This window comes from Photinus pyralis, unplaced genomic scaffold (assembly GCF_008802855.1).
Source record: "Photinus pyralis isolate 1611_PpyrPB1 unplaced genomic scaffold, Ppyr1.3 Ppyr1.4_LG4, whole genome shotgun sequence".
Classification (NCBI taxonomy): Eukaryota; Metazoa; Arthropoda; class Insecta; order Coleoptera; family Lampyridae; genus Photinus; species Photinus pyralis.
The window spans coordinates 32,305,234-32,327,519 of record NW_022170511.1 but is presented as its reverse complement, the minus strand read 5'-3'; the positions used below and the strand labels follow the sequence as shown (position 1 = coordinate 32,327,519).

Below are 22,286 nucleotides of genomic sequence, written 5' to 3'. Positions count from 1 at the left end.
GTGCTTCGATTGTAAGGTGTTTCCCATCCAAAACCCCGATGCAATTTGGAAACTGCGATCGTGTCCAAAATCCATCAGCAATAACGTTCCATTCCTCTTCTGTTCGCATTGATATATGTGACTTCATTTAAACGGGTTCTATAGGCGTCATGAATTATTGCTGCCACAGTCGGTCTTCCTAATTTAATTTATAGCTGAACGAAATTGTTTTGAAAGATTCATCAGTGCAAAGGAACCTGAAACAAAAAATAGTCTCAATTATTTAGTATTACAAACTACGCGTGATATGTTACTAATTTTTCCTACACCACATACGAAATTGATTAATTTTACTCATAATTAATCTACTTATAATGTTTTTTACAGGCGAATAAGAAGTGGGAATCCATTCGCGATGAATTAAGAAAGATTTTCTCTGGACAAGCTGCTGAAACTTTTTGAAAATATAAATATGAAGACCTCTTGCAAGGGACCAAGTAGAAAAACATTCTGTTGATGCATTTATGGCTGGTATAGCACCTCCTCTGAAGTCTCTTAATACCATTCTTCTAAAGCCCGAAGACCCCATGTTTTTCCATATTACAAGTTGCTGGATTTTCAAGAAACGACTCTTACATTTCCTTGCAATCAATTTGGACCCTCACCAGCATCATCAGGGTCTGTTTACTCTGTTCCATCGCTGCTAATTCTTGCGTTACCTAATCTTATCAAATTCAATAACACGCCATCAACCTTTCTTTTGGTGTAATTGCCACTCCCCAAAATTTATACGTTCTCTTTAATTTGTCCTCCAGCTTAGTCAGTCGCTGATGGAAGGTAAATTGTGTCAGTCAATCGCTATTGTTGGCAATTCGCTGTTGCTGAAGCTGGCGAAGCCAACTGATAAACTATCAACCGCATTCGTAGTACGACCATCATGCGACCGAAAATGTGCGATTTTGGGCGACACACTGCCGTTCTAAGGAACATACTCGTTGCGAGATCGGTGCGGTGACGTGTGCCCAGACATATTAATTGAATGTTACGTGTGATTCCTCCAAAGCGCCAGGCTTGCCCCGAAGTGTGGAATATGTAACCGCTGAAACGGTATCTGCGACCATCTCGTCAAGGAATAAAGAGAGTAGAATCGACAAATAGCCAGCAGTAATAAAAATCTCCAGATTTCTTGTGATAGCTCCTCAGGGACAAATGATCTACAAATATAAAATTGTCATTAAATAATCATGAGATTGTAAAAGAGGCATAACTCTCAATTCATTTATAAACCCCCAGGGTATATACAAACGTATTTACATTTATTACATACATGCATAGTTATGATAAGAACAGTAAAATTTTAAATACAATACATGACAAGTATACACGAACAATTGTGATTGTAGTTACTGTTGACAAATGCTTCATTTTTTATTTAATAAATAATTGGAATATGTATAGTCTCAATAGATGATTAGCAAACATGTTCTCATCTAAACTGCATTTGAAAAGTATACATTGAACGTACATTATTTGTTTTGCATTTTATAGACGTTTACACAACCAAATTTCCGCTTTGGGTCGTTATGTAAAATTCGTAGTAGTACGGCCACAACATAAACTAAATTCAAATAATATAACAGTTATTAATAAAAATTATTAATCACATTCTTGCGCACATCTCTTCACTTTTCACTTTCGCTTGAATTGTCGAGACTACCTAAATCATAACTTCGTTCTTAAAATTTAATTTCGATTTCACTGGAAAGTTGTTAGTCTATGCCATGCCACTTTAATATTCAGATACAGTCGTGAAAGTATCAAACGAAGCAATTATAGGATGTGCCGTGCCTCACCATTTCTTTAGGACTATTATTACCTACTTTAATTTAGATGTTTAATTTGATGCCATTGTAGGTGTTCGTGATTAGCACAATAGCGGATATGGCAAATATCAGAAATGTCAACCCCAGCTAGCAATGCGGCTGTTCCATTCAAAGGTGTTTTTCGTGTTAACAGCAGCAGAATGAATATCTGAAATACACAGAATGTTGTAATTTTGTAGTTTGTATGTAGTTCAGCGTTCCTGAAACGGTGGAGTTGTTCGGTAAGTGGGGTGAAGTAATCACATAATTTTTAGAATCAAGTTTTGAACTACAAAGTACCTATTTTGCTTCTACTAAACTTTACAGAAAGACCTCTGATGATGATTTGTAACAATACCTCTTAAATTTACTAATTTCAAAAAAATTCTATTGAAGATACCAAGGATCACGCAGCAAGCAAAATTCTGATTCAATTAAAAATTGGTTTAAGCAAACTCAACGGAATTATTGTTTTTTAAATATTCTTTTTGCATTACTGGTACGACCTCGAAATCGTTACCCAGCTTTGTTGTCGAGGGGTTGTATAGCGGTTTCTGGGTCTCCGCATTTAATCTTTTGTTAAACTACAATGCGGATCTCAATGATGGATCATAGAACAGGGAAGAAGGCTTACATTAAACCGAAATAGAATGTCCTATGGTATGGTTATGCTATCACGCTATTCATAGGTTGGACCCCAGGTATATAGTCAACCCACCTTACAGTGTGGCGGTGATGTTACGGTACTGATAATTCTAAATACACAAACTGTTTTACATACTCCATAATAAATGAAAACTAATTCTGAAGTCATAAACAATCTAAACAAAACGTGGTATTATATCGCTGTAATTTAAAGTAAACGTTCAACGAATTTCTTAATATTTGAATATGTAAAGAAAAGTGAAAAATAGAGCTTACTCAGTAACTAAGTGTCAATTTATGTAATTTAAAGTCTAGCAAGAATCTTCCGTTAGGTTTCTATAAGATGTGGAAAATTCGGAGTTTTTTCCAATTATGGAGTTTCCTGGTAATTGTAGTAAACAACTAACCAAGAAACAGCATCTTATCACCAATTAGAGAAAGTGCATTGATTTCGTGGTTGAAAAGCAATAATATATTGTGTAAACAACGTCAGGTAGACGTTTTTTTAGGTTGGAACAATACCGAAAATAAGAACGGGCCATTGTGTATGTGTGAATATTTTAATTTAGTTGAAATCTAGAGAATTTTATTACAAATAATCACGGAATTGATCTATTTGTCGATTTTAGCTTTCCTTAATTGCTTAATTTTTTGTTTAAATTAAATTCTTCGTGTGAATTTATTTATTTAAATTATAAGATATAAAAATTGTGCGTTAGAATGTAAGAAACATCTGGTCGTTTTGCGATATAAAAGTCATCGGACCTAATTTAATAAATGCACGCGTTCTTTCTCGTCGCTAGAAGAGATAACAAAAAGACAGGTGCACGATCCTTTGACGGCGTAAGTGGGGACGCGCGTCCCGTTCTGTTTTGTTGATGATATGGGTAAAGAGCGTGTGTTTCTCTGTGCGTTAATGTTGCCAAACAATTACTATTTGTTTAAAAACGCAGTTTCGCAGTGCAGAAGTTGATGCGGTTTGTCCGTTTACGAAAGAAGTTACGTTGTCGTTGGAAAAGCAGTTCGTAGTGCATAACTAGACATTGTTAGAAGGTTATTTTGTTTAATAAAAGTCAAAGTGTCAAAGATAAACACGTGTTATCGTAAGCAGATGTTAATTATTTTGAAGACGCAGTATTTGGTTAAGTGGGGACTTTTGGTCAAGCCTCTTTGGTGATGGACGTTTCAAACGTAGCCGTTTGTTTTGGTATATACTACCGTGTTTGAGCGTATTTGAAAAGGCAGTCTGTCTTGTTTAATTGTAAAGTTGCGTTGAAGAAAGCTAAAGATTGTTTTCGCCGTGCTAAAATTGGTTATACAGCGTTTGTCACTGAAGAGAAGCCTTTTTTAAGGCTTTCAAGTGTTCCGGTGATTCATAGAGTCCAAATTACGACCCTGATAAGAGTTAAGTGCACTCCGCTTCGCGTCGTGCCACTACTCGTTGCGCGTGCTTTAAAGACTTGCTTATACACTTGTATCTTAATATACTATTAAAGGTTCTGTTAGTACCTGCACTAGTTGGACAAATGCGCTTGTGGGTGGTTTAAGTGACAGTTTGCCATTATACATGGCAATATGTAACAGTTTATAGTGATCATCACTTGATGTTCCGTTATCAATTTTAAAATCGCTTAAAAATAAAATGTAGTATACAATTGAGGGTTCGTAAAAAAATGGGGTTGGAGTGAATTATGTATCTTAGTATCTCTGTCCACTCCGAAACTCATTTGACAAACATGAGGTCGCAAAAACTGCAGTGTAGCTTTTACTGATCCTGGAGAAGATTTTTTCCCGATCTTATTTCTACCACCTGCCATTTGGTCAATTGTTGGCGCGCTGTATATTCGATTTATATTTTCTTTACATTTGTACCCTACCAAGAGGTATTAACATTAAATGGAAGCATTGATTAACGTAGTACATAAACATTAATGACTCCCTCATCTTAGTATCTAGAAACAGCTGGATTATTTATCCAAGATTACATTGTGTAGTTAGTGATTGTAATAAAGGTAGGCTTTATCAGCAGAGTATATGTGACTGTTAAATATCGTTGTACAGCTAATTTTATTCGCACGCTGCCTCTAGGAAAATGTGTACATCTGAATGTTTATTTAATGTGCATCGACGAGTAAACACAATTAACCGCTTCAGTTGCTTGCTTTACTGTTGACTCTTTGGTAAGTATACATACAATTTAATATTAGGTATCATAAATTATGTTTGACGAGTCAATGAAATTGATGACAACAGAAATATTGTCCAAAGGGTACAAGTGTGCAGTGTAACTTCCAATCAGGAGGGGAGGGGGGCGTTTCTGTTAGTTTATCGAGTTGTTCGTATTTTTTAATTTTTTTTTAATTCTCAAGGCTCTCCATATTATTCAGACTCCGATTATTTAAATCATTCACACTCTTCGAATAATTTAGATTATCTATTTGACTTTTTTGATATTTCCAAAGGTCTATAATGACTCATGTCATCACTTACAGATTGACATTAAATTAAAGTTATCTATAAAAATTGAAATGTTGTATTAAGAGATGATTTCGGGTAAAATTTAATACAATCCTCGTCAGTAAAATGTCATTACCTGACCCGGAAATTAATTCAATATTTCATCGTCATTTTTCTAATTTTTATGTAAATAACTATTATGATAATTCTGAGGAATACGACTCCACAGCATTTTCCAAGTCATCATTCGGTAAAAAGCGACATCCTCTTAAGCGTTTTTGTTTTGTTTTGAAAAGACGTCATAGGGACGGGGGAGAGATCGGGAAAGATACGGTGCCTTAAAACCGCGATAGTTGATTGGACAATTTATGCTTTATGCACGCTACAGCCGTTGTGCAGAAGCAGACGTTCAAGTTCTTAATTGTGTCTTTGTGGACATCCTCCATCCCTTTGGCTACTCAATTATGAGAATTACCAAAAATTTGTAACCATAGCTCCCCCCTCCCCTTCCCGATATAAATTTGTGTAACGCCTTTTTAGGTGGTAGAGAGCCTTTATAAACCAATTGTGTGCACTCTTGTTTTATGGGAGAGTGGATTCAAAGGTTTTCCACGCTTTGGATCATTATGAATACATTCCTTCTCCCATTGTATTTTTATCTAATGCACCTTTTTGTAGCTACGTTGCTTATTGAGCATTTAAAAATGGTACAATAATCTTAATAGTACTGTAAAAAGTTAGCTGGGAGAATGATCCCACCAGTCTATCTAAACAGATACGTAGCAATACAGAATGGGAAAATAATCTTACGTACACAGCACGTTCCATTCACATTAAAACTAAAAATAGTAAACAATTTCACACTACCGTGTTTGGTACCGATTTATTTATATATTGGCATTATTTTCTATTTTCAGCCATTTTAGTGTTAGTGTACAATGGTGGCTCGAATATTTCTTGAAGGACAACGCTTATCAAATTCCTTTGTACAGTGGAAACGTCGCTGGGTGCTTTTTTCGTTATTTAGCGTTTTTGTAGTATTATGCCTCCTTTTGGAAAACACACAGGAACCTGCTACTGCCATATACATCGACCGTTTAAGTAGCGCACAGTCCCTTTTAGTGGAATTGCAGAGGCGCAACCGGCAACTTCTGAAGATATTGAGAGATTTTGAAAAGATGTGAGTGGCGCGCCATAAATTACAGTAATCATCATTTAGGTTGCAGTGACATTACTATCGATAAAGAAGGGACGCTACACGACCTAGAAGAACGTCTAGAGATACTTTCCTCGTCAAATGGAAGTAAAGTTCCCTTAAAGAGACCCTCCACAGAGTACCAACATTTGCAAAGACATATAAAAAATAATATTAACGAGTTTTGGTATTTTGTAAAGGCACAACTCCAAAAAATGAAATCGGAAGCTGCGGAATCACTAAAACCGACTTTGGATGACATCTTAGCGATGGCACTAGATCATACGCAGTAGGAGCGAACGCTTTATACTAAAATGTTACTCATTATCAAATTTGAAGGGCTCTGTTAAGCGATATTGATGAAGTGATGCAGAAGGATGGTTACAAGGACTGGAGACGAGCAGAAAGAGATGATTTAGCTGGATTAGTGTGGCGACGATTCAATTATTTACAAAATCCCCAGAATTGCAAAACAGCAAAAAAATTAATTTGCCATGTTGAACAGGTAAGTTTCCTTTTATTCTCTTCTACAACCTTCACAAACCTGAATAACATTATCAATTCACCTCTGCTTGGTTTCCACGCGTATATGCGGTTAGAGAAAGTATTTACAGATGTAAATCCGTGAGATTTATTTTCTGATTTGGTACTATTACTTAAAGAGTAAATTTTTTCATGTTTCATATGCTAGAAATCATTATGTTTAGAAATACAAAATGTGTTTCGGAAAAACACTAAAAACATCCTCTAACTTAAATTTTACCCCCTCTCTATGTCGACTTGCTCTTCTTCTTGTGCCTTTATTTCTCCTCCTTTTTTTCAAATCATCCAGTTCTCTTTCTTTTGGTCTTCGTCTAATATTTCTTTTTTTGCTTTGTTCCGATTGTTCTACTTGTTTTCGGCACATATACTCCCTTCTTCACTCCATTACTTATTTCCTCTCTCTCTCTTCTGGATACCTTAGTTTCTTCTGGGGTATTGATAACATTATTTCAATTTTTCTGATCCTTTCGAGTTTTTCGGATTTGTTTTCTTTCAATTCTTTAAAGAGTTCCATTTTTTGTTTTGCCTTTACTGTTCAGCACCTTCCTTGTATTTCTTTTTTAAAATCTCACTGGGTGTTCTTCACTTTTAGTCCTTCTAATTACTCAATCTTTCCAATTCTTTAGGTTCCTAGTTACTTCCGATTCATCACTTTGCCCATTTTTTCCGTGTCTCCAGATTTTTCATCACAATGTCTATTATTCTTTCGATTCGTTAAATTATCCCAGTTTTTAGATTTCTCAAATTCTGTACTACTACAAAATTAATCGGATATTTACGGTTATTCGGCTTATTCGGTTTTCCGTTCGACTTTAGTCTTTACTTTCTATTATTCATAGGTTTCCCATTCTTTTGAATTATATACATAAGATTCTTCAAGTTTTCAATATTCTTATAGTTCTTCGGGTTGCTTCTTTTCTTCAAATTGGTTTGATTTTTCAGTTTCTACGAGTCATTTGCGTGAACTGTCGATTCCTCTGCTTCTTCTCATTTTTACATTTCTTCGAGTTTTTCAATTATTCTCTTTGCTTTCGATGCTTTGGATTCTTCAAACTCATTAGATCCTATAGTTAGTTAAGTTCCGTCAGATTTTTCCTCAGATTCTTTCGATTTTTAGCGCATTTTTGCAAATTTATTTGTAAAAAAGGTAGCTTTTAATCCCACTATGGCCGGCCGGCTGGCTGGCAGCAAATGAGGACCCGTAGAAGATCGAGGTTGAAAAACGAGGAATGTACAGAAACCTATCGGGCCGTGTGATTAACAACTTTAAGGACGGGGCTTTATGATGTGGAGACGGCGAGATTTGGGCGCTATTACCGAGTGTGATATACGAACGTGGTCTTTCTCGTATCGCCTATAAAATCCCGAGCTAGGAGAAGTGTCGTAAAGGGTAGATAAAGTGAATAAAATCATTGTGCATTTCAATGACACGCCTTTCTTATTAAAAATGGGACGCAGAGCCCGATATAAAATGAACTTCAGAACAGAATAAAATATTGTTGCCATGGAAACGACGCGAGAACCTAAACTTGATATTTTGGACGTCTAAATTAAATACCTACAGAATTTTCAGAAATTGTACGATAAAGGGAAATTTATCTCGTGAAAGTTAATTGGTTAAAACACCCCTTTATCGTCTGGTATAATAAATAAATATTATGCAATACTCCCCTTTTCTGGCACGTATACACATTTTTTAAAGCAATAACACAAGCCAATATACGATTATTATTATGTACAGACAATAAATGGGACACAAAGTAATATAAATGGAAATCCCCTTTGTTTTAATCAATTAAATCATTGCCCATAGAATGAGAAATCAATCAATATCCGTGCGATTATCACAATTTATACTATATTGATTTATTGGTCCCTTGCGTTCTTATGCACATGCAATTCAGATTCTAGATGCAACGAAAGCTAATCAGACAGGCACGTATGCACAAGAGAGAATTTTGTTGCATGGCGTTCCTGTCTTAATACGGAGCAAGTGAACAGCAGCAACCGATTAGCTCCCACATAAATGCCGAACAAGATTGAATTATTACTTTGATGTGAAGTGGTGCGATGCCATTAAATGGACAAGCAACAACAACAAAAAGAACGGACAGACGCTATTGAATTAAAATGCCTCAGTGAAGAATGATTACTCGTATTACAATTTGAACCCAATGTTGCACAACGATCCCTTGAATTTTTGCGAGCAGCTAATATAAAATGGTTGCCACTCAGTTTCAATAAGATTCAAAATTCCTCTTTATAAGAGGTCGGAGAAAATCCACATTTATAATGTCCACTTATTTTATAATAAATTTATATAAACGGATCAAAATGTTCATAATATGGCACTTAATTATTCCAAGGCTCAAAGAGATTCTCAATGCTAATTTAGATTAGAATGCCGTGTAAATTCGCAAATAGAAACGGTCCTTGTTATTACATGTTTGTGCAATGTATAACAACAAATTTTAATGGATATTCCGCTCACATTTTCTCGCTCCCAAACGAAAGCAGTATAAATGAATAATATAAATATAATACCAAAAACATGTCTATATAAAGTCTCCGACCGTTTAAGCTAGGGAAAATGAAAACGAAATTTGACATTTTCAGTTTTTCGGTTATATTTCAGAAGAAGGGGAGTGGGGTTGGAGGAGCGACGGATTTTAATGTTCTCACTCTAAACTAATGAAATAGGCACTCTGCGAGATAGTTTCACCAAAAGCCAAATCTACCAACACAGAGCTTTGCCCCGATATTGTAAAAATTAACCTGTTAATGGCCACGTTTATTTCGCAGGATTGCAGTTATGGTTGTCAAATTCATCGTCTGGTGTCGTGCTTTATTGTGGGGTATGGTACTCAAAGAACGGTTATACTTAAATTTGAGGGATTTGAAGGGGTATTTAAACCTCTCAGCGAGACATGTACAATGAATTACGATAGTGCTGACATTTGGCCTGGTAAGTTCATCCCTCTTGAAATTGTTTCATGTTATGCGTAAGATAGGAAAAGAAACTTTAGCGTCACATGGACTGATTTAATTTATCTGCTCAAGATTGTCAACGTACAATGTTAATTTTAGGAAAAGAAACTTCACAAGTAATTTCAATCCCAAATGTGCAATCAATGAATCCAAGATCCCAATATGCTCCTCAGGCGGTACCAGAAGACTTGGCGCCAAGACTAACACGATTGCATGGAAATCCAATCGTATGGTGGGTTGGACACGTTCTACAATATGTTTTACGCTACCAAAACAATACGACAGATTACATCGAAGCCACGATGCGAAGTCTAAAGCTAAAGAATCCAATCGTAGGGTACGTATTCAGTTCCAAAATATGACGGTGCTTAAACAAGTTTTAGTGTACACTTAGCAAAAACTGGTAGTGGGGATTTAAGCTTGACACTGGACGAGCACATGTGGGAAGTCGAGCGCTATTACAATCAGCTGGAGTTAAAACAGATTGTAACAAAAAGGAGAATTTATGTCGCTGCTGATGATGTTCAAGTAATTTCCGATTTAACAAAAAGATACCCTGATTATCAAGTAATATTTCACACCAAGAGAACGGAAACGTCGAGTGGTTTACTCAACTTCATTATAGATTTGCACATACTCTCGTTGACGGACTTTCTAGTTTGCTCATTTTCCTCCGAAGTAAATAATGAACTACAATGCCCCGTTTGTAAACTTTATTTTTCCAGACCTGCAGATTAGCTTACGAGTTGATGCAAACCAAGCAACCAGACGCCTCGGCAAAATGTCGATCGCTAGACGACGTATACTTCTACTCACAGCAACTGCACAATATGCGAAAAGCGATACGGGTACACCAAAGCGAAAGTGAAGAGGAAATTGATCTTGAACTGAACGACTTAATCGACCTTTGGCGTAACAATTGGGATGGTTATTCTTTGGGGAGAAATTTGCGTACGAACAGATGGGGGTTGTTTCCATCCCATAAAGTTGAAATAGAGATTGAGACTGTAAAATTTCCAACGTACTCTGAAATTGAGTACACTATTTAACAATTTTTTTCGGTTTATCGCCAATTTCCTCTTTCTCAAATTTGGCATAAAGGATACAATAATACCTACTTTACCTTATTTCACATTTTAGTAATTGCTCGAATCCTACCTTCATAACTTATTAGTTATTAAACTATCTGTAATCACAGTACCTATGTCAATTATTTGTAAGTATTGGATACCAACGGATCAAACGAACAATTAACCCTTGCCTAAATCACATACGACGTCTAGGACGAAGAGCCCTCAACTTACTAAAGAGATTATAAACTTATCTTAACTTCGTGTCGTGAGCAAAGATTACCAGTCCGTAATCTTTCCAAAAGTGTTCTTTTTTAATTTCAAATAGCGTACATAGTGTTATCGTATTAACTATTAATTCTGATAACGTGACTTGCACGGCGAACAGGATTTGCTAAACGGTAATTATCGGTGTATTTCAAAAGCTAATTAGCAACCCTACTACAATAATTAACTCCTAGATCGTTCTGGTCTAACTTACGCACAATGCCAGTGACGCTGGAAACAAATTGAGCAAAATAGATAAATAATTCCTTCTTTCGGCGGAAGTACTAGTTTATCGTTTTATTTAAAACAATGTTACAAATTTGTGGCCGTTTATAAAGTAGCAGGCCCTAAAATTCAACAAATAAGCTACTATTCTAATTATGCTGCTCGAAATTGCACGGACACTTTCATGAAACTTTCATTATTTCGAACGACGTAAGAATCCTCTTGTAAACAAATTTGGCGATTAAAGAGGAACGAATGGCTTAATTTGTATCCACCCTAACATTTTAACGAAGATTACAAACACCTTGGAAGATGCGTTGTTGTATTTAGGTCGACAACTACCACAACCATCAACAACAAATTAATTTCTTAAACCTTTGGCAGGATAACCCTCCACTTCTGTATAAAAAGCATGTATAATAGATCAAAACCCTACCTCTAAAAAATAATCATATACTGGTACGCATAAAATAAATGTCCCCGAGGGTTATAAAATGACCATCGATATTAGGATGGGTAGACCACCCCATTGATAGCCGAGTATACATTTATTTAGTATGGATTCCTCGAATGCTAAATATTTCGAAGTTAATATACTTTCTCATTCGGATCTCCGGACGAGACAGTATTCGGGGAACCCTACAAAGAGTGCAAAGAGCAGACTGAAAATAGGGATATGGAACGAAATAGATTGGATATTTTTGGAGTAAGCCAAGTAAACTGGACTGATACAAGAAGACGGAATGATGTTTTGCTACAGCGGAACTACTAAAGGCAAGAATGGAGTGGGCATTTTGGTCAATGAAGGAGTGGCGTGGAGAGAGTAGTGGAGAAAGTTATTTGTGAAGGAGAAGCAAGCACGATTAAGTACTGTACCAAAAAGTCTTTTGTTGTACAAGTGTACATGTCAACTAGTACTTATGAAGCTAACAAAATAGAAGAAATGTACGAGAAAATAGAATGTTCTAATGGAGAAAGAAGCGAGAGGTGGGTGCAAAATAGTGATGAGACACTGGAACGCTAGTATTGGAGAAGGTAGAGTGGACAGAGCCGTTAGAGATTGTGGATTAAGATCAAGGAATGATGCAAAGAAAAGAAGATGGTCATAGGCCACACTTGGTTCGATCATCATAAAGGGAAACTTTACAGCCGGAAATCCTCTGGAGACAGATACCGAAAGCGGATTGATTTCATTATGATTGAACAGAGATATCCAAATGGGTGAAAAATGTGTGTGGATTGCCACGTTCTTTTGTTGGCAGAATTAGAAATAGAATTTTTTTTTTTTTAATTTAATTTGTGTGCCTCGACTACTAGTGGCCATTGGCACGTCTACAAGTACCTTTACTTACAATGCACGTATTCTAATAATATTTCGCTTATTAGACTATTATGAAAAGTATTAATGTCACAAAAAAGAGTAAAGGAATGCGATCTGGTAAAATTAAGGGAGATGGATAACGAATATATAGGAATTCAAATGAAAAGGGAGGTTGCAATGAAGAATCATGAAACTACAGAAGACAAAAGGAAGAGTATGAAGAATGAGATAATCGCAGTGGCTGAGGAGGTGGGTGTATAGGAAAGGAAAAAAAAGCAAAGAAGCCATGGATAACATTTGAAATGATTAATAAATTTGAAGAAAGGAGGGAGTATAAATGGCAAAATACGGCAGAAGGAAGAAAGAAATACCGAATAATAATAAATGAAGGAGATAAACCAAAGGGGCAAGGTAGCAATGGCTGCTAAATGAATGCAGGGAGATAAAAGAGCTCCATCGAATAGGAAGACATCGTGTGAAATGACTATCAGTATATACCGGCAATCTTTCCTGGCGAGAGGTTTAGTTTTTTGTTGTATGCCAATCAACCTGTCCAATTAAAGAGAATGGGTAAGGGTATGTAATAGAACCGTGGCGCTGAACGTTTCTGGACAACGCAATAACAGTGACACCACAACTCATAAGAAGAAGAATACAATGCTCTTATACTTATCTCTTTAGGAAGGTGGTATACACTATATATAGTGTTACGCGTACCATTTGAAATAAGAATGACAGATGTCATTAGAATGCACAATCTTTCGCTATAATCTGTACGATTAAAGTTATGACTTATCTAACCTCGGTTAAAAAGCGACTTAGTCAACTCATTCAAACTTATTAAAATGTCAATTTAACATATGTTATAAAATAAATACAGGGCGGAAATCCAAACGGAAAAGTCCGGGAAAAAGGAAGCAGCAAAAAAAACCTACCGTAACACTAAACCGGAATGATCCCTTCGCGGTTACTTTACGTATGGGTCGCTGAGGTCTAGTGATACAAACTCACCGGTCGTCGTCCGTCATTTTTTATTTTGTCGTAATTCGAGATAAGTCTTAATTTGGGAGATGTAGTCGTGATCGAGAGATTTAGTCGTAATCGGGATATTCAATTCTAATTAATAAAAAGGTCGATTAGAAATGGAGAACAATGCCACGCCAACATGTGTGGCGTTATCTAGGGCGTTATCAAATACACTAAATCTATTATCATTAAATGAAATGCATAATTTCAAAAGGATACAGTAACATACACTTACCTAATCAATTAAAAGGTCGAATGCCTAAAGATATCAGTGCGCTTTACTGGATAATGTCGACTTATACATAGAATTTTTAAAATGCAAGGACACAGATAGTGAGGAATTTGTCCACATGTTGTCACAGATTTGAATTTGACTAATATTACGCTAGCAGTGCAATCTGTTGAGGAGACAAAATGTAAAAATCCCCCCGGAATAAACGGGTAGGCGACACATACAGGGCAACAGCCAGATGTGAATACATAAATAATTACTTATCATCCCTGCACTTAGTGATTAGTATAATTGTCCAATGACGAGTTGCGTCAATCATCATCTAGAAAAATAATGCGAATAAATTAGAATATAATCACAAACTACTACTACTTTTTAAGTGTGACATCTATTGGCGAACAGAAAAAAAGGAGGCTGCTTTGAAAAAAATAAAGTGAAGACCTGCTGAACCAATTCTAACATTTGCAAATAGTTTCCAACCTAAATGGAACGAGGATGTCCTGTCTTAACACATTTGCGGATAGACGAAAACGTCTAAATATTTTTTTGTTAAACTCAAGTTTATTAATATAAATACAGATTGAATTGTGTACATAAACATGATTTTTGTTTAAATTTTTGCAAAAAAAAAACAGAGGATGGATATAGCAGACACTGTCTCATGGCACAGCAATTTTGGTCTTGTGCAAAATGCAGGTTTCGCTGGGCACCCGCTACAGTAACCCCTTCCACCTCACCTGAACGAAATTTCGGCAAAATTCCATTTTTTTCTCCGCCTACTGGGACACCTTTTATATGCTTTCATAAGAATCATACGCAGATCTTGCCTGCTGAAGCCGGTATGCACTAATATATACGTATATATATATATAAAATACGTCTGCTATAGCAGTAATGCCGATATAAGCATGACGACTGTAGCAGGTTTGTCCGCCAATGTAAAAGGGAGGGTAATTACGTGTATAAACCAATTTCATTACTTGTAAGTGCGTTTCACATTATTAGTACTTAATCTAATTTTACTTTTTCAATAATGTGTCGCTGTTTTATTTCATAGGAGCGAACCGGCTGTAATTCCATTGGTAGCAATCCATTTACTTAGTCAGTCAGTTTTCCTTTTTTATACGATGTCATGCGGAAAAACGGGAAATTCCGCAAGAGCAGGATAACTTTTGAATCCTCGCTTTTGAGCTGCTTTGTAACAATGTTACGTATAACGTCCCTCTAACACAAAGCGTCGTTGGTGCTCTACTATTAGGATATTGCATTCAATTTGTACTTAAAAATTGACTGGCTCAGAAACATCCAGAATGAATTGATTTAATTATAGAAAATAAACTTTCTTACAACTTTTTTAGTAACTTCAAATACTCCTCGTACTATTTTTCGTTCCTAGCGCCGGAGTTAATAAAACTAGCAAACCTCCAGACTGATATTGAATGCAAGCATGAAAGCGTGGTTAGTCACAAAAGTAGAGTACGTGCTCGACGTATCTACGTCTCCTAAGAATGTATTTTTCACATACGCTTTGTATGGAGTTAGAACGAATTCACATACGATATAACTGACTCATTCACCATCGATGATAAGGGTCCTCATTTTTCAAACCTCAATATGAGGTCGGATGCGCCTAATCAATGATTAATCTATTATGTTGTGGTAGCTCATTTTTAAAAATCTTACAGTAAGGAGACGGTTAGGGGATGGTTCAGGTAACTCCATCGCTATGAAGTTCAATCAAACCTAACCTAATGACAGACTGTTGTTAACATACCGACAATATCGGACGCATGTAAAATCACCTTTACGCCAGCCGTCTAAACCTCAAATCGTATGTTTTTGAAATATAGTGATACGCGATTGAACCAAACAATTTTATAACATGAAATTTATAGGTAAAGATTAAATGTTTCCCATTCCAGTAATCCATTTACCTTCCATTCTATTGTCAGAATTGCTTTCATTCCTTTTCAGAACATCCTATCAAACAAGACTGCGAGCAGTGCATAGAAACTTCTACTCGTATTGTGCATTCCATTTAATCACTTCATTGTACCGGAAACTAAATTTTTCTACTGTGTGCGGTCTTTGTAGCGAATTAAAATTTAATATAAGCGCCGTCTCGAAGCCGATATAGTGTAAATTATGGACGAATGGTCCTCAACTATTCAAAAATAAAATAATGGAAATTTGGAATTAGAGATGGCAGGGCTTTATTGCGTCAGTTCCTCTAGGCAAATATAATCTGGATCCTCCTCAAGTGCAATAATTATCAACGTTCATTTCCATTTGTAGCAGAATATAATACTTATTATACAAGACCTTAAAGGGATATTTTAACCATTGAGTAAAATATGTTAATTCACGAGATGGTTAGTTTCCCTTTATCGTCGTGTATAATACAAAATTTTATTTTTTTTTTATTTTTTATTTTATTATTATTATTATGCTTTGCAACAGAAACATTGCTTACAAACGTCAATAAAAACTAAATACAAAATAATTAAATTCAAAATTCATAACTAAAAAATTCCGCATATGAGTAAAAAGGGTTATTAATAAGAAATCGTTTGATATGTGATTTGTATGTTGCGTACGGTAAAGCTTTAATGGTATCCGGGAGATGGTTATAAAATTTTTGAGACATAGCTATAGAGCTATCTTTCGTTTTGCTCAACCGGTAAAATGGAATTCGTATTGCTGCTCTCCTTCTCGTGCAATAATCGTGGACGTCTGAATTATAGGTATAGTTGTCAATATTTAATTTAACATGACAAAGACAAGTTAATATAAATATACATGGCAGAGTTAGTATTTTCGCACATTTAAAGGCGTCACGACACTCGCTTTTATAGCCTAAATTCATTAGTACACGCACTGCTCGGCGCTGTACCCTGAATAAGCGTTTCCAACATGGATTGTTACCCCATGCTATAATAGAATAAGAGAGGAGGCTGTGGCAGAGAGCAAAGTAAGCATTTTTCAATGTATCGAGTGATACTTGATCGTGTAACCTACGTAAAACAAAAATGTTTGTATTAAGTTTAGAGGTGACATAGTCAACGTGGCTGTTAAAGTCTAACTTAGGATCTAAGCGTACTCCAAGAAATTTTACGTATTCTGGGTTGTCGTAACGAAGGCGCCTTAGGGTTAAAATCATCTTCTCGGTTTTTAAAGCGTTAATGTCCAGGCCATTGTTGGTACACCATTCAGCTGTAGATTCAAGGTTGAGTTCCGAGGTTGCAATTAAGTCGTTTGGGTCTCCATCTTTTTGTAACAAGGTGGTATCATCGGCATACAATAAACATACGCACTCATGAGGGATGCTGGTTGGTAGGTCGTTGATGTAAAGGAGAAACAATAACGGCCCCAGTATGCTTCCCTGCGGAACGCCCTTATTCACTGGCAGTATTTCACTGAATTCGTTATTAACGCGCACAGTTTGAAATCGATTGGTAATATACGATTTTATTAAGCAAGCACTTTTTTTATCAAAATTGTATATATGCACTAGTTTATTAATGAGAATGTCGTGTGAGATGCAATCAAACGCACGAGTTAAGTCAATGAATATTGCCCTACAATACTGGCCCTGCTCAAAACACTCCAGGGTGTATTGAACGAAAGACAGAATGGCATCGGCTGTACACCTTCCAGGTCGAAATCCAAACTGCTTATTGTACAGTAGATTGTTATCTTCCAGGTACTTAGATATACGACTGTAGATAATTTTCTCGTATAATTTCGAAAAAGCTGGCAGAATTGATATCGGGCGGTAATTTTTCACATCGCTGCGATCGCCTTTCTTGTATATTGGGGTTACAACAGCTACTTTCAACGCATCAGGAAATATACCGTCACGAAGGGTACTGTTAATTAGCTTCACTAATAAGTTGGCATATAAACTTGAGTTGCTTTTGATGAGATTGACGGTCGTCCCATAAAGATCTTTGCTATGACCGTTTTTTAATGATCTGATTACGTCCAAAACTTCTGGTAGCGATGTTAGATGATGATCAAGCTTAAGTTGTTTGGAAGTGTCAACGTCGTTGATATTGGTGTCATCCGATCGATAAGTAGGAGTAGGAGTAAAGCCTGTAGTTGAGTTAGAAGTATTAATGAAATGTCTGTTGAACTCGTCTGGTGTAAGATGGTGTGGATGTAAGGTAGTCCTATTTGATCCTCTGTGTGCATTAACGATGCTCCACATTGTTTTGGTAGGGTTACTCGATGTTCTTATCGCAACGTTGTTGCAGCTATCTTTGCATCCTTAATAGCACATCTATAAGAAGACCTTGTTTTTCCTTTTAAAATTAAAAGTTCATTGGTTTTGTATTTATTATACAATTCAGATATTAACTGGTAAGATTGCCTCAGCATGTTTAAAGTTTTGTTGAACCAGTTCACACAATTTCGGCTGGTAGATCGCTTCAATTTTGTTATTGGAAAGGATTCTGCAAAATCACGTTGAAATTCCTCAAAGAAGGCGTTAAATTTTAAATTTGCATCCATATCACTATTCCATATAGGACTCCAATCCTTCTCGCTAAGGGAGTTAAACAGTTTTATGCGACCTGATGCAGTAAGTGGACGATGAAGGACGCTCTTGGTGTTAACATTGCCATTGTTTTGCGAACCTAATGAAATCAATTGACCAAAATGGTCTGATAAACTTGCAGTTTATCACATTAGTAGAAAAGTCGTTTAAAACTGATATAAAATATATTATTGAAATTACTTTCCATTTAAGGAAATTTCTAATGTAATTATGATAAGGCAGTCCATCTTGAACTTCAGAACAGAAGAACCTGTAACCTGTGTGAAGATATTAATGTGTACCTAATACAACGTTGCAAATATGATAATGAATGGGCTATATAATTGTTTTTTTAAAACCGATATCGATGGCTCGTTCCATACACATTCTAGAATTTCTTAAAATATCTTAGAAATCGTAAAATCTTACGAATCATTTTAAAAGCATTCTTTGTGTGACAGAAATTTCATACATCTTTTTAAAACTCTTACTGAAAAAGAGGCTGGAACCTTTTTGGACATTGTAGGAACCTTACAAGTTGTTCGCACGCAATATCAGAGGGCATCTAATTTTTACCAAAAAAAATTGAAAAAAACACGTTGCTAAGTAATATTTTAACAAGAAGCATGAGCGACGAGGATTTTTGCACTTGCACGAATTTACATAAACAATAAAAAATAGGAGCCCCAAAATACAACGTACACCTGGGTATCAACAGAAAATTTAGAATGAGAATTCTTATCTAGGTCGTAATTTGCTCTTGATTAAACACACATAAGATTATTCCAGATGAAACACATTTATTACGTAAAAGCAATCAAATAACAATCGGCACTCAGGGTCAGAATACACATACCACACAACAAGCGATCGAATGAAACAAATAAAAAAAACTATTGCGTTCATGATTAACTAATTAGTAGGTGTCTCTGGATGTATTATTTAATTTATTCAAAAACTGATTTAAGCATTTTTTAGATTGCAGGTAATAGAAGGTCATGCACGCTTTAAATGTTGTGCAATTTTCACGTAACCAATTGTTTTAATTATTCGCAACATACTTGGTATATTAAAATATTAAATTAAAACATTAGTTTACGGAAACGTTGGTACTGCTGTTTTTCTTAATACGTAGAGGGAACTGAAATGAAATTAACTATTGAAAGATCTGGCCAGGAAAGTGGAGTCGACATTCATTGATTTTCGGGGCTAAGATGTCAAGAACCTAAATTTCTCTTCACTAATCGTCCTAAAAACAAACAATAACAGAATAGGTACATTGACATAAAAAAACTCCTCATACATGATTAAATCGTGCTAACATAATTCCAATTATTTCACAATCGCCACCAAACGTGATTTACAACGCTAAATGAACCCAAACCAAATCAATTAACATCCCAATACATGTCACTTGATAACAAAGCAATTAATCCAGAGGCGTAGCTCAAACGAATTCACTTTCAAAATTAAATATTTACATTGCTACATGCTACGTTCCATGATTTTAAGATATTTCTTGGAAAGTCAACTGAATTTTAGATTACTAACGATAATTATTCAAAGTGCATTATGAGGGGTGAGAAAAATCTAATAAATCTTCCGGATTTGCCGTTGCAACTCTATCTGCAGAAAATGAGTGCGCGCATTCCTTTACATTGGATAATGGAAAATTAAGCAAGATGGATTGATCAAGTTTATAACGCTGCACAGAATAAAGGCGCTTGTAAATGACAATAATCACCGTGAATTAAATAATACTGTTGCGAAAAGACAATCGTGCTGGTATTGCTTAGGACTTAAACATGGAACAAACAAAGCACGGCTAGATATAAGCCAGTGTACGAATATTAAATTGCGCCCTTTGTAAACATCAAGCTCCATTGTTCATTAAAATTTCAACTTCGTTATTTTTAATAACCGGGAACAACTTCATTAATTTTTGCCTATTATCTGAAAATCCGCATGCGTTTGTCAGAATCACGTTGGTAATATTCATAAGATCAAGTACACGGGCAAGGTCCTCATTTACCTGTTAATCCATCATCTAAGGGGTAGGGCATTGGTCAGAGCTGGGCAGAATACTTTCAAAAAGTATTTGAATGCTAAATAGTAAATACTTTACACAAATCACAGGTATTTGAATACTAAATTAATAAACAAAAAATTCTGTCCAACCGTTCACTTTCTTATCAATATAATATGTTAATTTAGAGGACTTCAAGTGCTAGTAGTGAAAAAAATAGTATATATACCACGGTAGAGAAGTCTATTATTGCCTTCGCACCTTACTTAATAATACTGTACTTCTCTACCTTGATGTATAATGTACTATTACGTCCAGCACAAGCAAATACTAGATACAGATACATTGAAAAGTATTCAAATACTTTAGAATGTATTCGAATACTTTCAAACGTATTCTAATACTATCAAAGGTATTCGAATACTATAAAAAGTATTCGAATACGTTGAAAAGTATTTCATTAACTTACTTTGAAAAGTATTCGAATACAGTAAAAAGTATTTGTTTACGGTAAAAAGTATTCAAATACTTGTCACTCAAATACATTAAAAATTTAAAATAGTATACTAGATAAAAGGCTTAATACTACTTAAAAATCAAGTTATACTTTGTATGGGGCTAGTTTTTTTTATATATCTATTGTTATATACAAATTTAAGGGGAGTAAAAACGTATTATTATTATTATATTATGATATAGGAGGCACCTACCAGGACCTTTCTTATACCAGTTATATCCTTAAGAATACGTGTACCAGTTTTCAAAGCGTCGTGCACATGATACGTACGCCTTTCTGAAATTAATCCTAGCGATTTTGGAACAGATCCTTTTTTGACCATCCGTTTGTCCGTGTGCATGATAACTTGTTTAGAAACCTGCGATCGCTTTCAAAATTGGTACACATGGTCTTAAGGCTCCTCTGTAGTCAATCCGCCATATTGGAAAAATAGCTAAACTTTCTTATGAAATGCTGCTTTTGTAGTTGAAGTCTAACAAATTCTCGATAGTGGATATTCTTTGCAATGATGAAAAGAACGGCGGTACTTAAAAAAAATTGAAATATCCGTCTTAGTTTTTTAGGAAAATCGACGAATAGAAAAATCGTTTTTCGTAAATAACAGCCGTTGTAATGGGAGTAGAAAAACCTACAGCACCAATTTGGAAATCCGACAGAATTTTTTACGGCGGTACTTAAAGATATTATTTCCATCTATTATGATAAGGCATATATTTTAAAAATTCGTTCCGCGATTTTCAGAAAAGAGCGCAACGTTAACATAAAGGTAGGCAACTCAAATTGCACTTAAAACCCCTAAGGCGATAACCCATTACTTGCAAGGGAAAACAAAAGAAACTACCTGACATTATCCTGGCACATTGATACCTCGTTCCTAATGACATGGATTAGATAAGCTACTATATAATTAGCTAATGTTTATTTTTATTTTTATAGAAATACTTTTTATTTCTAAAACATTTTTCAACTATCTAGATAAAAATGTGACTCCTTTTTGTTTTTTTAACATTTTGTACCACGAAACTGCTTATCTACGTGCATAAAAACATTTAAAAAATGTGGTAGGACAGGACAAACGCATGACCTCGACATAAGGAGAAAGCACAATACCGCAATTCCTATGTAACATCCTTACAAAATACTTCAGAAGTCTCAATTAGGCCCCCCTCTTTTTTACCCTTATCAAAATAGGGAGTTCGGGGAAGAGAGGGACTAGTATTATCCATACTCTAATGAAAGTTCTCAACAAAAGGAATCCGCATTTCTACCTCTTCGACGCCTCATCGTGATCGGTTAGAATTTTTATCTCTATAGCGAATTGACGGAAGAGGTACTCACAAAGGGCGATTGGGACGTGTGGAACAAATATATCCATTGGTAAGATCAACACGATAAG

The 22,286-nt window shown here is 35.5% G+C and overlaps 1 protein-coding gene across 2 annotated transcripts; it reads left to right on the top strand.

Annotated features, from left to right (window-relative positions):
• The first annotated feature begins 3,923 nt into the window (after positions 1–3,923).
• On the top strand, positions 3,924–13,682 carry LOC116169711 (alpha-(1,6)-fucosyltransferase-like). 2 transcript variants are annotated; one of them, XM_031485863.1, is made up of 9 exons: positions 3,924–4,498; positions 4,548–4,666; positions 5,861–6,123; positions 6,170–6,427; positions 6,478–6,643; positions 9,484–9,646; positions 9,769–10,006; positions 10,053–10,347; positions 10,395–13,682. In XM_031485863.1, exons 3-9 carry the CDS (start codon positions 5,882–5,884, stop codon positions 10,716–10,718), a joined length of 1,686 nt encoding a protein of 561 aa, XP_031341723.1. In that variant the 5' UTR covers positions 3,924–4,498; positions 4,548–4,666; positions 5,861–5,881; the 3' UTR covers positions 10,719–13,682. The 2 variants fall into 2 exon arrangements, with proteins under 2 accessions (XP_031341723.1, XP_031341722.1); XM_031485862.1 differs by having other exon boundaries at positions 3,924–4,666.
• The last annotated feature ends 8,604 nt before the right edge of the window (positions 13,683–22,286 follow it).

Coding starts and splice junctions, on each gene's coding strand:
- LOC116169711 (XM_031485863.1), top strand. CDS start 5,882: ATGGTGGCTCGAATATTTCTTGAAGGACAACGCTTATCAAATTCCTTT. Junction 6,124..6,169: donor TTGAGAGATTTTGAAAAGAT/GTGAGTGGCGCG, acceptor TTTAGGTTGCAG/TGACATTACTATCGATAAAG. Junction 10,007..10,052: donor CTAAAGAATCCAATCGTAGG/GTACGTATTCAG, acceptor AACAAGTTTTAG/TGTACACTTAGCAAAAACTG.